A 14,097-nucleotide genomic window follows, 5' to 3' on the forward strand; every position below is an offset into this window, starting at 1 on the left:
GATGTGTGCCAAAACGTGGGTGGTTATAAGCCCAAACACAAAGGGGAATACATCCACAGGCATTTTTCCCCTTGATCCATTAACGGGTCTGCATACCAGCCTGCCGAGTGGATGAGAAGGACCTTGTTCAAAAGGTAAATGTATTCTGAAAGATGACAACGGGCAGCAAAGAACCCACATCCTTTCACCATATCTGAGGCTCAGGCTTCTCTAGCTTCTCCTTCCCATGCCAGGCAAGCCACCGCCTGGCCACAGCATCTCGTCCTACCAAGGCTGACCACAAGGCCCAATGGAGGTCGCTTTCCATCACATCCCCCCACACCCTAGAGGAGCCCGTCTGTCCTCAGCTGGTCCCATTCCTCTCCACCTGAGCCCTTTGGTTCCACCCAACCAATGGCTGTGGCCTGGGCCAGGGCATCACCCTGGGCTTCACCCTTGGCATCCCAGACTGACAGCAAGACATTCAATCTAAGCAGACAGGAGGATTTTCAGGATTTTTCCGTGCTACTTTGACTTGATATTTCAGCTTGGCATCCAGCGGTGCAAGAAAACAGGATGTGCATGAAACCCAGCAGGAGCACTTAGCCCAGGAAATGCCCAATCTTTTGTTCTTTTTGTGTTTTACTGAAAGACCAAACCAGCCAACAGGGACATGGGCAATTCATTCGTGACCCAGAGCTGCTAGGCAGGTGTCACACATGGTGCAGACGCACGGCCCCGAGCATCCCGCCATACAAGCAGGGCATCCCCTTTTATGTCACCACGTCTTCTGAGCACCAGGAGGAGGTCTGTTTTAGCAATGGCCTTTCCTTATAGAACCACGGCCGGTGTAGCAGCCACAAAGGCAGCGCTATTCACTCTGAGTGTGCCTCTCCCATGGCATATTTGGAAAGCCAGCACCTCCAGAGCCTGCGACCACAAGGCAGCCCTGCCCTCCTGACAGCTTACAGACTGCCAGCGACAGCTCAAAGAGCAGCCAGGAGAGCTTTCCCTCCTCAGTGCCCACGTGGAGCCAGATTAACCTCCTCCCTGCAGCTGGACCCTGTTCCTACAGGACTGTGGCCACAGAGGCCGTTGGCTGCAGGCTGCCAATTCTCAGAAAAGAAGTGCTGACACTCAGGGTATGTTCCCCTGTGGAAACCTGCAGCATCTCACCAGAAATGCCTGACGCCTTGCATCCCCCTGTTAGAAGAGCAGGTTCTGTGATTGCTGGGTGCAGCAATCTGTGTGGGTGCAGCTGGTCTGGCACCTGCAGACTCATTATTTTCATTGCTGCAAGGAATCTTTTGGCACTGCAGCAAGGGGGAGCACGGTCACCTTCCCAGCACAGATGTCCACCCAGAGAGGACAGCTTTCAGATCACTTCCAATGCTCAGGATTACGCCTCTGGGCTCTGTCTGCGTTCCAAAAAATCTCGCTCATTGCTTTGGCACAGAAATAAAGAAAGAAAATCCCAAACACTTAAAGTTCTTTGCGATTCCCAGACTCATTTCCTTCCCACTCCAGAAGACATAAGGGCAGGATGACACAAAGACCATCCTTTCTGCTGAGATCCTCCTCTCTCCTCAGCACAGAGGTGCCACCTGAACTCATCTGCAGGAAGACACCAGCATTTGCATAAGTTGGGCTATACCCAGCAACCACTGGAAAGCAGCAATCGTCCTATCAAGGCAGAAGAGCAGCCTCATAAAGCATCCTGAGCAGCTTCCCAGGGATGAAGCCATCCTCAGCCTGGAGGGCAGGGCTTTGCCTTTAGCCAACCTCCTCAGGAGTGGAGTTTTGCACTTGCGGTGGCAGCCGCTCCTCAGAAGAAGCAAAGCTGGGGCACTGTGGCTCAGCCATGGGCCCTGACCACCTCCTGTGCCCCAGCCAGCAGGCAGGGTGAAGCCCAGTCCCTCTCCCATGGCAGAGTGATCATTACTGGAGAGCATGAGCAGATCTCCAGCTGTGAAAGCCACGATGTCATGAGGTTTCACAGTTGTAAAAGGCAGTTCTGGGGGAAGCGGGCACCTCTGCCTAAAGGTATCTTGCCCGTTTGATGCTTTAGGCACCCATCAGCTATATACCATGCGTAGGAGAGTGCATTTTGTATCACACTGATACAAAGAGTCACCTGCCTCAGAGCTGGGCAGCCCCCAGCAGGAGCTGAGCCTCCAACAGTCCCACAGGCCAACCCACATCCATTGAGATCCAGATCTTTCGCCTACAGGGTTTGGTTGGTTCACCAGTACACCAGAAGCTCAAGTCCTATGGAACAGCTTGTGGCTGCAGGAAAGGCCAGGAGAGCCGTGGTGTCTTTGGCAGAGGAGATGCAGGAAGCCAAGATGCAGGCCAAGGGAAGAGATGCAGGCCTGTCAGCTTAGCTGGCTGTAGAAACCAGGAGTCAGGCAACTCATCTTTTGATGCAAGCCCAGAAGCTGGACTGCAGTAGCCAAGCAGCAACTCAAGCAAACAAAGCACCAGGAGGCAGTCTGGTCCCTGATCTCTGACCCTTATAGGTGTCTGGCATGGCCAGGCACAAGGCTGTCCCACAGCCACTCCCAGGTATAGATGAGGTGCTCTGCTGCCCGACTGGTTTCCGACATTCTCCAAGTGTGCAGTGCCAGCTCTGGGCAGGGGAAAAGGAGCCCTGCCCTTCCCCAGGCTCTGCAGAGGGGCAGTGCCCACAGCAGGACGCCAACTCCAGCCCCACATCCAAGCGGTGTGCCTGCTCTGCTCCATCCCAGCCCGTTGCTGCAGGGCCCTGAGCAGCACCCCACGGGGGATTGGTGCCGACAAGAGCTCCGAGTCCCCGCAGCCACCCCAGGGCTGGCACCCAAATAACGGGAAGCACGGGAGCACCACTTCCCACCTCCGGCATCACCCCATCACAGCTCCATCCCGCACAGCCCTGCTCCAAAGCCCTCCGCAGCGATTTCCTTACCATGTTCCCGGCCTCCTTTTTCCCCCCCCTCACTTCCAAAAGTGGCTTTTTTTCTCTTTTTCCTCCATGTGTGCGACGGGGCGTCTCCTCTCTCCCCTCCGACGTGAACCACTGAAGCACTTTGAGTCCCGGACTGTAATCCAAGCCCTCGCCGCCCCCAGCACAGCTCCAACTAATCTAACTCATGACACTACGGAGCAGGGGACCTCCAAGGTTTCTCTGACAGCCAACCCCGGTGCTCGGCGGTGGAGGGACATGGCGTGGGGTGCTGCCTCCCCCTGCCCCGCTGACCGATCCCTACGGCATCGCTGCTCCCCGCGCGTCCTTTGCCCGCTCGGCAGGGATGCTCCGTGCCACAGAGCTGCTATCGCCTGGGAAGATCCGAAGAGCTGCTGGAGGAAAGCAAGTCCACCGCAGACATCCCACGGAGGTGGCCAGCTTCTCAGGGAGCTTTCCAGCAAAAGTTTTCTCCCCCGCACTCCTCTTGGCTTTATAAGTTCAGGGAGGATTCTCCGCTCTGCAAGATGCCGAGGAAGCGCTGAGGGTTGGGAAAAACCACCGAGAAATAAGCAGAGAGCACTGAGAAAAAGCTGTTTTCTCGAACTTCTGGGAAGGGAAACGAGAGAGGCAGTGACCGCTTCAGGCAGCGGCAACAAACTGCATTGGGATCAGGCGAGAAGCAGAGACCTCGCCCCCTCCCAAAGGAGGAAGTAATTTAACATGGCAAGTTTCTCCACCCCTCCATTAATTGTTTAAGATGGCCGGGGGCCAAAATACTGCCCCTGAGATCTGGGAAGGTCACAGAGCAGGCAGGCAACAGCCTTCAGAAGCAATAACGGGAAAGGGCAGAGCCGGCGAGGGGGAGGCAGGTGCCGGCGCCACAGGACCCCCAGGAGAAGCTCTGGGGCCGGGCTGCAGGATTTGGGGTGGCGTGGACCTTGCTAGGGATGGACCTCCAAGTCTGGAGGCCAGGCTGCTGGCACCCTGCTGCTGGTGACAGTGAGACAGAGCGGTGCATGCCAAGGGGAAGGGAGATTCAGACCTACTGCAAGAGGGACCACTATCCCCGCAGGGACAGGCTCAGCAAGCTGGGCAGCAGTAGTTGATGCTAAAGCCTCTGCTGCTCCAGCCAAGGGCAGCAAGGATGGATGACTGTCCCTGCAGGAGTTCAGCTTGCTTTCCTTAAGCAGAAAGAGAGGCCCTCCTAGGTGGGATGCAATAGCAGAGCAGAGCAGCTGCATCACTGTTCAGCACTTATCTTCTGAAGTCCTTGCTGGCACAGCCTTTCCCACGGCCGTCTATGCCTACTCGCCTCCTCCTTGCAGCAGTTTCCCACTGCATGGACCTCCTGCCCACACCAAGCAAGGTCAGGCTGGGTGAAGGACAGCATCCCCAATACGCAGAGAGGATCACAACCAACCACCGGTTGTTACCATCCCCAGCATCCTAAGAGGAATCTATAATCCTGCCTCTGTGTGCAGAGAGCCTTCCCCTCCTTGTCAAATTCACAGCGGAAGGATGAAGAAACTTCCCTAGCAGAGCCTCTGAGCGCAGACTTCAGCGTCTGCACAAGGCTACATTTGCAAGCCAGCTTTGCCCTTCATTTATTCCCCAAAGAACATCTCTCAGCTCATGACCACAGCTCCAGCAGGTGCTGGAAGCATCCCCATGGGCCATCCCCACACTGAGAAAGGCAGCAGAGAGTGATGTCTGTGCAGGACACGTGGCATCCAGCTGGCTGTGACAAGTGCTAGCAGAGATGCTGTTCTACTAACAGCTCCAGGAGAGCAGCTATCAGCTCTTCTCAACCCTGGGAGCACAGAGTTGGCTTTTCCTGCAACCCCAGTCAGCAGCAGGATTAAAGATTATCAAACACCTAACTGCAGCTCTTTGAGAGTCAGGCAGAGAAGGGGGGCAGTGCTGAGGGCTGTGTTGGAGTCTGCAGCATGCCTATAAGCACAGACAAGGAGGGCACAATGTAAATGCACACACACACACACCCCAAATCCAGTTTCCCTCACATTTTCCACCTCTATGACCAGGTACAGAGCCAGGTGCTATCTAGACCATCAGCCAGCACTTGCCACCCCAGTGCTACTCATACTATGCAGTCATTAGCACGTGATTTTTGAAGTGCAGCAGATGTGTTAGCCACAGATATGACAACAGAGAGCTCTCTGCAAGTTCCCAGGCCAACACCACATGAAATTCAATGGTTGTATGTGCAAAGGCAGCAAGGGAAGGGGCTGCCTAACAGGAGAGCAGCTCAGCATCTTCCCCCATCCCAGGCTCTGCCCATCGCAGCCAACGGCAGTGATGTGATTTCCTGCGCCCTGCTGCAGGGAACATCATGGTGCTGTTTACTCTTGGCTGGATCCTAATATAGATAATTTTTTTTTTTTTTTTAACTGCAAAGCAGCCTCTCCCTCGTCTGCTGCATCAGAGATCTGTTTCTTCCACCAGCACATGGCAGCCAGCTGCAGCCAGCACTCCAGTGGGTGTTGAACAGCCCCTCGAGTGTGGTGCACAACAATGCCACGCTTGTTCCCCAGCACAGGCTCATACTGTCTCCTTGCAGAGCAGCTCCTCACTCTTTCACGAGCCCCGTGGTTTTCTCGGGTTGAATACTAATTGCTGATGCCAGCGCAGAAGTCTGCTGTCAGCCAGGAAGGGGTGAGGAAGTGGCCGGGAGCCCCTGGCACCGAACAGCCTGCCCAAAGCGTTGCAGGGCCAAGCACGCAGATCCAGGTCCTTTGCACAGAGCCACAGGCAGTTTTACGTCGAGGGAACCACTCTGGCATGCGGTGGTGGGGTCCTGCTGGACGCTTCCCCTTTTCTGGAGCTGGGTTCTGGAGCTGCACTGCTATCAAAGTGCCTGCTGAGGCCCCAGGCAGACAGGAAGAGAGCACAGGCAGTCGCTCTGCTTCGAGCCCCTGCTATTAGAGGTCTACTTCTCAGCTGTGCAAAGCAGGGAGAGCTCAGTACTGTTACCAACAGGACTCAGCTGTTCTGGAGGAGACACAGATGTTTTGGATGACAGATAAGGACATCTTCTAACCTAGGGGAAGTTGTGCAATGAAAGCTAGACAGTCTCCCTCCAGCAGCCAGCAGCTCGCAGCAAAACACCCCATGCACTCCACATTGACTCAGCACCAACAGCAGTGTTATGCTCAGCACCAGGACTTTCCCATGTCTATGGGCACCTCTGGGGACAAGGAGAACCTAGGAGCAGGTGGTGGCAAACCAGATGACTCCAAATCCACTTCCATGCATCTGCTGCACCGAGGCTCTCCGCCACCTCCCATGTCCACACACATGGCTGTGCAGATGTCCCACGGATTAAGCTGTGCTCTCAAAATACAGCTTCACCATGTTATGATCCCAGCAAGCCACCTACTGTGAACCCCATCAGCATGCAGGGACATGGGAAGCCACCAAGAAGCAGCGTCAGATCCTGCAGGTGCCTTAGGTCCAGTGATGGATGCTTACTTGAAATAGGTTTAGTCAAAGGAAACAAGTGCTGCAAGCAGCCCTCAGCACCAACAACACTGCAGGACTGAGCTAGTCCTCTCCCCATTAGGAACACAAGAGAGAGTGAAATGCAGCTTAATAATATGTAAACCTTTATTTCAGATCACAAGAAGGCCTTGGTTTCACAAGAGTACCTCTTGGTTTAACTAATTAATTTGATAATCCTCTATTTGGAATCCTCAAGAGACATTCAGCCTTGAAAGCAAGTAATTACCTCTAAGTGGCAACCTCTTTGTGAGGCCCAGCCTGATCAGGAAAAAAGTGTCTTAAGCCAGAAATATAATCACTGTGTGATTTCCCAGAAGGAGTGGATAAGAGGCAACATAACAACAGCTGGTCACACTCGCAACCTCAAGACACAAGAGCCACTCAATTACCAGGTCTCCAGTTTGCACTTCAAGAAGCCATTCAGTGCCACACACAAACCTGGCACGCAGGCAACCACCAGGAAGCTTTACAGGAGATGATTTATATTTCTTGGCTGCTTCAGACCCCGCCTCCATCTCTGGTTAGATAAGGGCAGACAGGCTTTCTCTGAAGGGCAGCCTGAAAGCGACCCACCTCTCTCCAGATCTCACAAGTTTAGTAGCATGGAACAGTCATCTGTTTACCTACCCATGCTAACCAGCCCTGCTGGCAGCGGTGCTGTGTGATATTCAATCCCAGCAGTGCATGTTTACTCTACTCTCAGATTGCTCAGCTCAAACCTAGACATGCCCATGGGCACCTCACCCTTCCCAGCCCAGCCTGGCAGGGCTGTGTCCCCCACACATGGAGCACAGGGGTTCTTGGCTTCTTCAAACAGGGTCCTTGGTCACTGCTGCCAGGGCCCACTCCTCTTTCCAGGTTTGTGTGACAGAGCACAGCTTGGAAGGATGGATGCCCTCCACCCCATGCTTCTGAACCACCGGCTCTTATGTCACTGCCCTGCATCCAGCTCACATGAGCACCTTCAACATGAGAAGCAGACTGAGCCCTCACCAAGGCACCCAGGAGGTGCCGAGCAACAAGAGAAATAGGCAAGCACTGAGACACACACTTCTGGGCATCCCAAAAGTGATTCAAAATGCAGTTTATACCCAGCTATGGGGGGAAGGATTCCAGCTGTAACACCTGCTTCAGAGAAGGAGGGATCCACCAACAACTGCTGACTTGTGCCCACCACAGCTTGGGCGCTCAGTGGGGTCAGCACCAGGGGCTACCCAGTACCCCAAGAGCACAAGACCACAACACTTCCATCAACCTGCTCCAGGAACTCTGACCCCACGGATTACCATCCCTAAAGGATGAGCATCCTGCCCCAGCCCCCCTCACAAACCCCTCACTTACATCCAGCACTTGTAGAGCAGCCTGCACCCAGCAGATCCCAGCAGATCCTGCAAACCATTCTCCCATGGCAGAGCCTCTCTGAAGAGAAGGAAAGCTCTCACCTCCCTGCAGTCTGCTCCTCCAGAGCAGAGGGAGAAGCAGCTGGGTTAGATCTGCACTCACTGAGACAAAGCAATCGCCCCAAGGTGCAGCTCCAGCTGTGGGCATGTAATCAGTGCTTTACAGAGCTGCATGGGCGTTCCCTGAGACCAGCTCTAACTCTGCCTGTGTTCAGCTGGGCTCAGCACTGGCTGCTTAACACATGCCAGTCCAACCACTGGTCCTCCAGGTGCTTCCTACAGCACTCTTATTCCTGCTGTTATTCCTAGCAGAGGAACAACAAGCTCCCCAGTGCAGGTGTGGGCTTTGCCTTCCTCCAGCCTTACCAGCTTATGCTGAAGTCAGAGATCTAGTTCCTGTGTCTCAGCCTCAACTGAGGAGCTCCACAAGGCTCCAGGCTGAGGTTGAAACAACTTAGCAGCAGGCGTGCAGCAGTTGTTGGGGGGTCAGGGTCTTCTCCCCAAGGAAGTTTGTGCTGACTACATCTCCAGAGCGCAGAAGGAGATGGGAAGGCTCCCTGGGCACCCGCCTGCTCCGGGTTGTATATAGCTGGCATTTAGAGGAGCGAACCCTGCGGAATGCCTGCAGCAGGACACACAGCAGGGAGCCACAGCAGAGGGACATGGGGCACGGTGGGCTCCTGGAAGAGGTCATGGGTGCTACACCAGAAGATCTCTGCTCTCCACGTAAAGCACTTCCCTGGCACCAGAGCTAAAGAGCACTACTAAGTTAGTAAATAAAGCTTGAGATAGGTGAAGGAAGGGGACTCATGCCCCTGCCCTCCTTTATCACTGGTCTCTCCCCTTTCCTTCATCATTGGTCTCTCCCCCTTTCCTCTCGTCTCTTCTCCATCAGACCTGCTCTGCTTATGGATCTCTGCTCCCACATCATTTTAGATTGGAGCTGAGGAAGACGTTCTTTACGCTCAAGGCAGTGAGGCAGTGGCACAGGCTGCACAGAGAGCTGGTGCTGCCCCATCCCTGCAGACAGGGAATGGGGCTCTGAGCACTGATGGAGCTGTGGGTGTCCCTGCTCAGTGCAGGCAGTGCGAGCAGAGGGCGTTTAAGGTCCCTTCCAGTGCCAAGGATTCCGTGCTGATGATTCTCTGATGGGAGCACAGTACGGCCAGCGAGGGAGGGACGAAGAGGCTCAGATGTGGCAGAGATCGATCACGTTATACTGGGGGCCTCCAGGAAAGCCGGGTTATGGGTGGCTGTGAGACTGATACTCCACCTATCCCTGGACTGTCCTGTGCAGACACCCCCTCCACACCAAGTCCAAGGAGCAGAGTGAGCAGCAGGCCAACACACAGCACTGCCAGGACGGCTGCCCCGCACGTCTTCTGCAACCACATGGAGCCCGCGATGCCCCCCGGGGCACCATTTCCCAACCCTCTGCTCACAACCCACGTAAGACTACATGTAGACATCCGCACATCCACCCAGAAGTAGAGGCCCAGCCGCCATCTTGCCCCGCTTCGGACAGGCCGCATCCCCGGCCTCGCGTGGAGGCAGCAGCCCGGGACGAGGCCGCGGTCCGGGGCGACACCTGCCGGCCGTGCCGGGGATTCGGCCGGGGCCTGCTCGGGGCCGAGGGCTGGGCCCAAAACGGGCCCCTCCTTCCCACACAGCTCCCCGAGGCGAACCAGCCTCCCTTCTCCCACCCCTGTGCCCTGCGGGGCCGCATTGATCCCGGCTGCCCGCCCGCCTCAACACAGAGGCCCCATGCAATTAGGCTGGTGGGTGTTAATTAGAATCACAGGTCAGCGGTGCAGACAGAGGCAGCCAGGCTGACCTAGGGCTGTGTGCAGGGCAGTTTCTTGTCAAGCAGCGCAGCAGGGGAGCTGCCTGTAATTAAATGAGGAATGGTAATTAGTTTATTAGCTGCTGACCTTGTGCACGGCCCCTCCTGCCGGCACCTCATAGACTCGAATCATAGAATCATTAAGGGTGGAAAAGACCAATACGATCCTCAAGCCCAACCCCAGCCCACTCCCACCATGCCCACTGCCCACATCACAGAATCACAGAACGGCCAGGCTTGGAAGGGACTCAAGGATCACGAAGCTCCAACCCCCTGCCACACGCAGGGCCACCGACATCCCCATTTCACAGCAGCCCAGGCTGCCCAGGGCCCCATCCAACCTGGCCTTGAACACCTCCAGGGATGGACGGGGCATCACAGCCTCTCTGGGCAGCTGTTCCAGCACCTCACCACTCTCACAGTACAGAACTTCCCCCTGACTTCTAACCTAAATCTTCCCTCCCTCAACTTAAAACCATTTCCCACATCCCTCAGTGCCACATCCCCACAGCTCTGGGACACCTCCAGGGATGGGGACTCCCCCACCTCCCTGGGCAGCTGTGCCAGCACTCTGTCAGAGAAGGAATTGCTCCCAGTACCCAACCTGACCCTTCCCTGGTGCGAATCAAGGCTATCACTCTCATCACTGTCACCTGGAAGCAGAGACTGACCCACTCCCCCTGCTCTGCCCCAACCCTATAGTGATGCAGGAGGGTATTGTGACAGAAGTGCAGGACCCCACACTTGGTCTTGTTGAAGCTCATACAGTTGGCCTCAGCCCAGTGATCCAGCACATCCGTATTCCTCTGCAGGGCCTTCCTACCCTCAGGCAGTTGATCACTTTCTCCTAACGTGGTGTCATCTACAAACTTACTGAGGGTGCACTTAGTCTCCTCATCCAGATCATCAATAAAGATATTAAACAGGACAGGCCCAGTCCTGATCTCTGGGGAACACCACTCACGACTGGCCGCTGGCTGGATGTAACTCCATTCCCACCACTCTCTGATCCCAACCCTCCAGCCAGATTTTTACCCAGTGAAGAACACAGCAGTCCAAGCCACAGGCTGCCACTTTGCACATGAACTTTCTGCCTCTTCCTACCACAAAGTGCAAATAATCAGGTCTGTGGGCAGTTAGCCCACTCCCATCCTGCCTCCCAGTCAATACCTGGCACCCCACAGCTGCCCCATTTCTGGCCAAGCACAGCAGCACCTCAGGGGGCAGCGCGTGTGTGGAGGCTTTCGGCCCCTCTAAAGGTTTGGGGCGGTTTAGTCGCTTTTTGGTAAGCAAAGCCCCGCATGGAGGTGGATTTGTAGACAAATCCAAGCCCAGTGAGGTAGCTGGTTGACTTTCTTTGCTCTTTATTGCACACTGTAATTTCCTGTTTGCTTCAAAAGCTATTCTTGCAAAGGAGAGAAAAAAAAAAAAAAAAAGAAATCAAACACTTATAATAATTCTGCCTGTTCCTTAGCAGGAGAAAACAAAGATCAGAGCGAACCTCTCAGAGGTCACCAGCTAATTCTGCTATTTAGCCAACGCGCTTTCCCCAGACAATGCAGCCCTCCTGCAGCAGGCCGGCTAATCTGCTTACTCAGCCGGTGCTTTCAGCCCAGGAAAATAAAAGCTCGTGTTCCTAGAGCGGTCAGCTCCCAGGAGTCAGCCCCCACATCTCAGCATGAAGAAACACAGCACGTTCTGGGCCTGGGTATTTGCTTTCATTGTTTTCTTTTTGGATTACCTTCCCAAAGCTTTTGCTAGCAGGAGAAGGTTAAAAAAAAGCCACGGAAAATATTTCTATATGTGTGCGTGTATGCGGTAGATGAGATGGAATATCCTGGCTTAGGAGCTGGGGGTCTCTGGAAAAGCAAAGCTCTAACACGGGCTCCATCAACAGTGAGGGCTTAGTGGGGCTGCAGCAGGAGGAGGCCCATGCATGTGCATTGACCACCCGAACACAGCAGAGCTCCAGTGGGCAAGAAGAAGAGGCACTTTGCCCCTTTTAAGCCCTGCTCCATGGCCCAGCTCCTGGGACATGCCACGAGCTTGGGACTATCGGTCCCACCACCTCCATGGGTACCACCTCCCCACAGCATCCTCAGCTCCCACCCGCTCCAGCTCACCTGACACAGGTCCTGTTCACCTGCAGGGCAGCTGGGATGTGTGGCATGGGATGCCAGAAGGTGAGGTGAAAGGAACTTCGATGGTTTCTTCGGGGATCTTTGCCTTCCTTGTGGCTGTGGAGAAGATCACGACTTTAGGATCCGGGACGTTCATGAAATCAAAGCCTCCACACGTCAGCATCCATCCTGGCTGCTTTTTAAGAGTCCCCAATGGCAGCAGCCTGGCCACGCAGTCCTCCAGAGCACGGAGTCCTACTGCTGTGTCTGCTCCTCCAGGCAAAAGCAGAGAAATCCGAACCACGCAGAGGGGTGTGGATCACCCCACCCAGCTCCTACTGGCCTGCAGATCCCACCGATCCTTCTGTCCTCAGCCCATCCACGCTGCAGCTCGCTCCCCTGCACACTGGGACGCAAGGAGAGGGAAGCTCACTGCGAGAAGGCACGGGTGAGCCAAGGAACTGGCTTGACACGCGGCAGAGGGGTGCAGCACGAAGCACAAAGGCAGCAGCACTGCCGTCCTGGCTGCTCTGCCCTGGAACGCAGCATGGGAACCACTGCCCAGTGCAAATCTGTTCTTCATTATCCTCCCCGGCTGCTGATTGATGCCGGCTCAGTCACCGACGACGTGCTTTGTGGCCTGGGATGGCTCACATCCATCAGACAGGCAACTTTTTTGGGGGCTGGCATCCATCCCTCCAAGGTAATTCAGGAGTGACAGTGAGTCCTCACCTCCACGATAGGCTTTTGGTGAAGGCATGGGGCAGGGGTGGCTGCAGGAGAGAAGGGATGCGGTGGTGGCACCGGGGCAGCAGGATGCTTATCACAGATGGTGGCTGGTGGTGTGATGATGATGATGATGGTGAGTTACCACCGTGCCATCCTCTGTCACATCATTGGCAGGTTTGGGCACCAAGAGCTTGGTAGAGCTACGCGGTGACAGAAACATGGCTGGGGCAGGGAGGTCCCTGTGTAGACTGGGTGGATTGGGATGGGGTCTTCATGGAGCTTCTCCTTCACACCCTTTGAGCCTCCCGAAGCGGCCTCCAAGAAGCGGGGTTTGGTTGGGTCGCAACAGACCTGCTGCTTGGCCTGAAAATAGCTGCTGTGAAGTTGTGGCTGTGCAACTCCACGGGCAGAAGGCGGATACAGAACGGCACATGAAGATAACTCATCGCAAACAGGCCAGGGGGGAAGCCAGCTCCTTCCCATCTGCAACAGGATCCCACTCGGGGACATCAGCAATCCTGCAGAGCAGTGGAGGATCCTGTGTTGCAAGTCCCACCACCTAGTAAAAGCCCTCCCCATCCTCTCCATCAGCATCCCATAACACCGACCAGAAGCAGCATATCATGGCTCCCCACGGCTTCTCTTGGCCCCAGGAAATGAGTTATGCAGGAGGGTGGGAGCTGAGTGCCCACACGAGCAGTCAGGAGCAGAATGTAACAGTGAATGGACTGAGGTCCCAAAAATGTGTCCGCCCACATATGGTCAGCCTGAACACCCTGCCTGAATCCCTGTTTGCCTTCCCACTGCTCTCACGTGTATGGCTCTGCTGTGCTTTGTGCTTGCTGAAAAACCTGGGGAGGAGTGGGAGGTGAGAAGCTGGATGCCCATTCAGCAGTTTCCCACCGCTGACGTCTGTGTAGGTCATTCTGCAAACATCACATGAGGGAATCAGAAGTGCTCCAGAGATGGAGCAGAACGAAGAAGAGTGCGAGGTGTCCTGTGGGTCAACAGCACCCTTGCTACAACAGAGAACATGAAGCCGGCAGTTCAAGAAAAGGATTCTTCCCTTCAGTTTGATGCCTAGCTGCGTGCCAGCTCCGATTTGGGGCTCCTCAGAACAAGATACGGATTTGTTCTATTTCTGAAGCTTACCTAGGAGCCCAGTAGTCATGGTGCCATGGGAAGGCTATGGTTTTGAGACGCTGTGCAGTGCTGACCTGGGAGATGGCCAACACCACCCCTCACCCGCAGCTCGGCTCTCGCATCCTGCCGATGCCCCATTGCTGGCGCTGCCTCGCAGCCTCTGCTGACTTCACAAGTTCTGGGAAAAGGGGGAAACTGGGGGAGCCAAGCATCGGAGAAAGTAAATCGTTGTGGAAAAAATGTGCAGATCTAATGGCAGTGCTGGGAGAAGCCTGTGTGCAGAATGGTCTGCAGCAGTCAGACAGCTCCAGGATGGGGTTGCTTATAATAACAGTCGGAGGGCTGTATGTTCTGGGTTGCAGCCTGACAAGCAGCTAATTTGTTGAGCCTCTCTCCGTCCTGGAGAAGCAGAGGTTTGGG

The 14,097-nt window shown here is 55.1% G+C and overlaps 1 protein-coding gene across 7 annotated transcripts in view; it reads right to left on the reverse strand.

Moving 5' to 3' along the window:
- PLEKHG4 (pleckstrin homology and RhoGEF domain containing G4) overlaps positions 1–7,916 on the reverse strand; it is a 79,789-nt gene extending 71,873 nt beyond the window's left edge. For 6 of the 7 annotated variants that reach the window (XM_042886153.1, XM_042886155.1, XM_042886154.1 and 3 more), the window contains exon 1: positions 7,784–7,916. In XM_042886153.1, the coding sequence (XP_042742087.1) occupies positions 7,784–7,849 (66 nt within the window). In that variant the 5' untranslated portion in view covers positions 7,850–7,916. Of the gene's footprint in view, positions 1–2,923; positions 3,612–7,783 lie in introns of those variants that run through there. The other variant, XM_042886156.1, reaches the window with a different exon arrangement.
- Positions 7,917–14,097: the final 6,181 nt, after the last annotated feature.

Source organism: Lagopus leucura, unplaced genomic scaffold (assembly GCF_019238085.1).
Source record: "Lagopus leucura isolate 7727_CA_CO unplaced genomic scaffold, USGS_WTPT01 Super-Scaffold_100054, whole genome shotgun sequence".
NCBI classification, from domain to species: domain Eukaryota; kingdom Metazoa; phylum Chordata; class Aves; order Galliformes; family Phasianidae; genus Lagopus; species Lagopus leucura.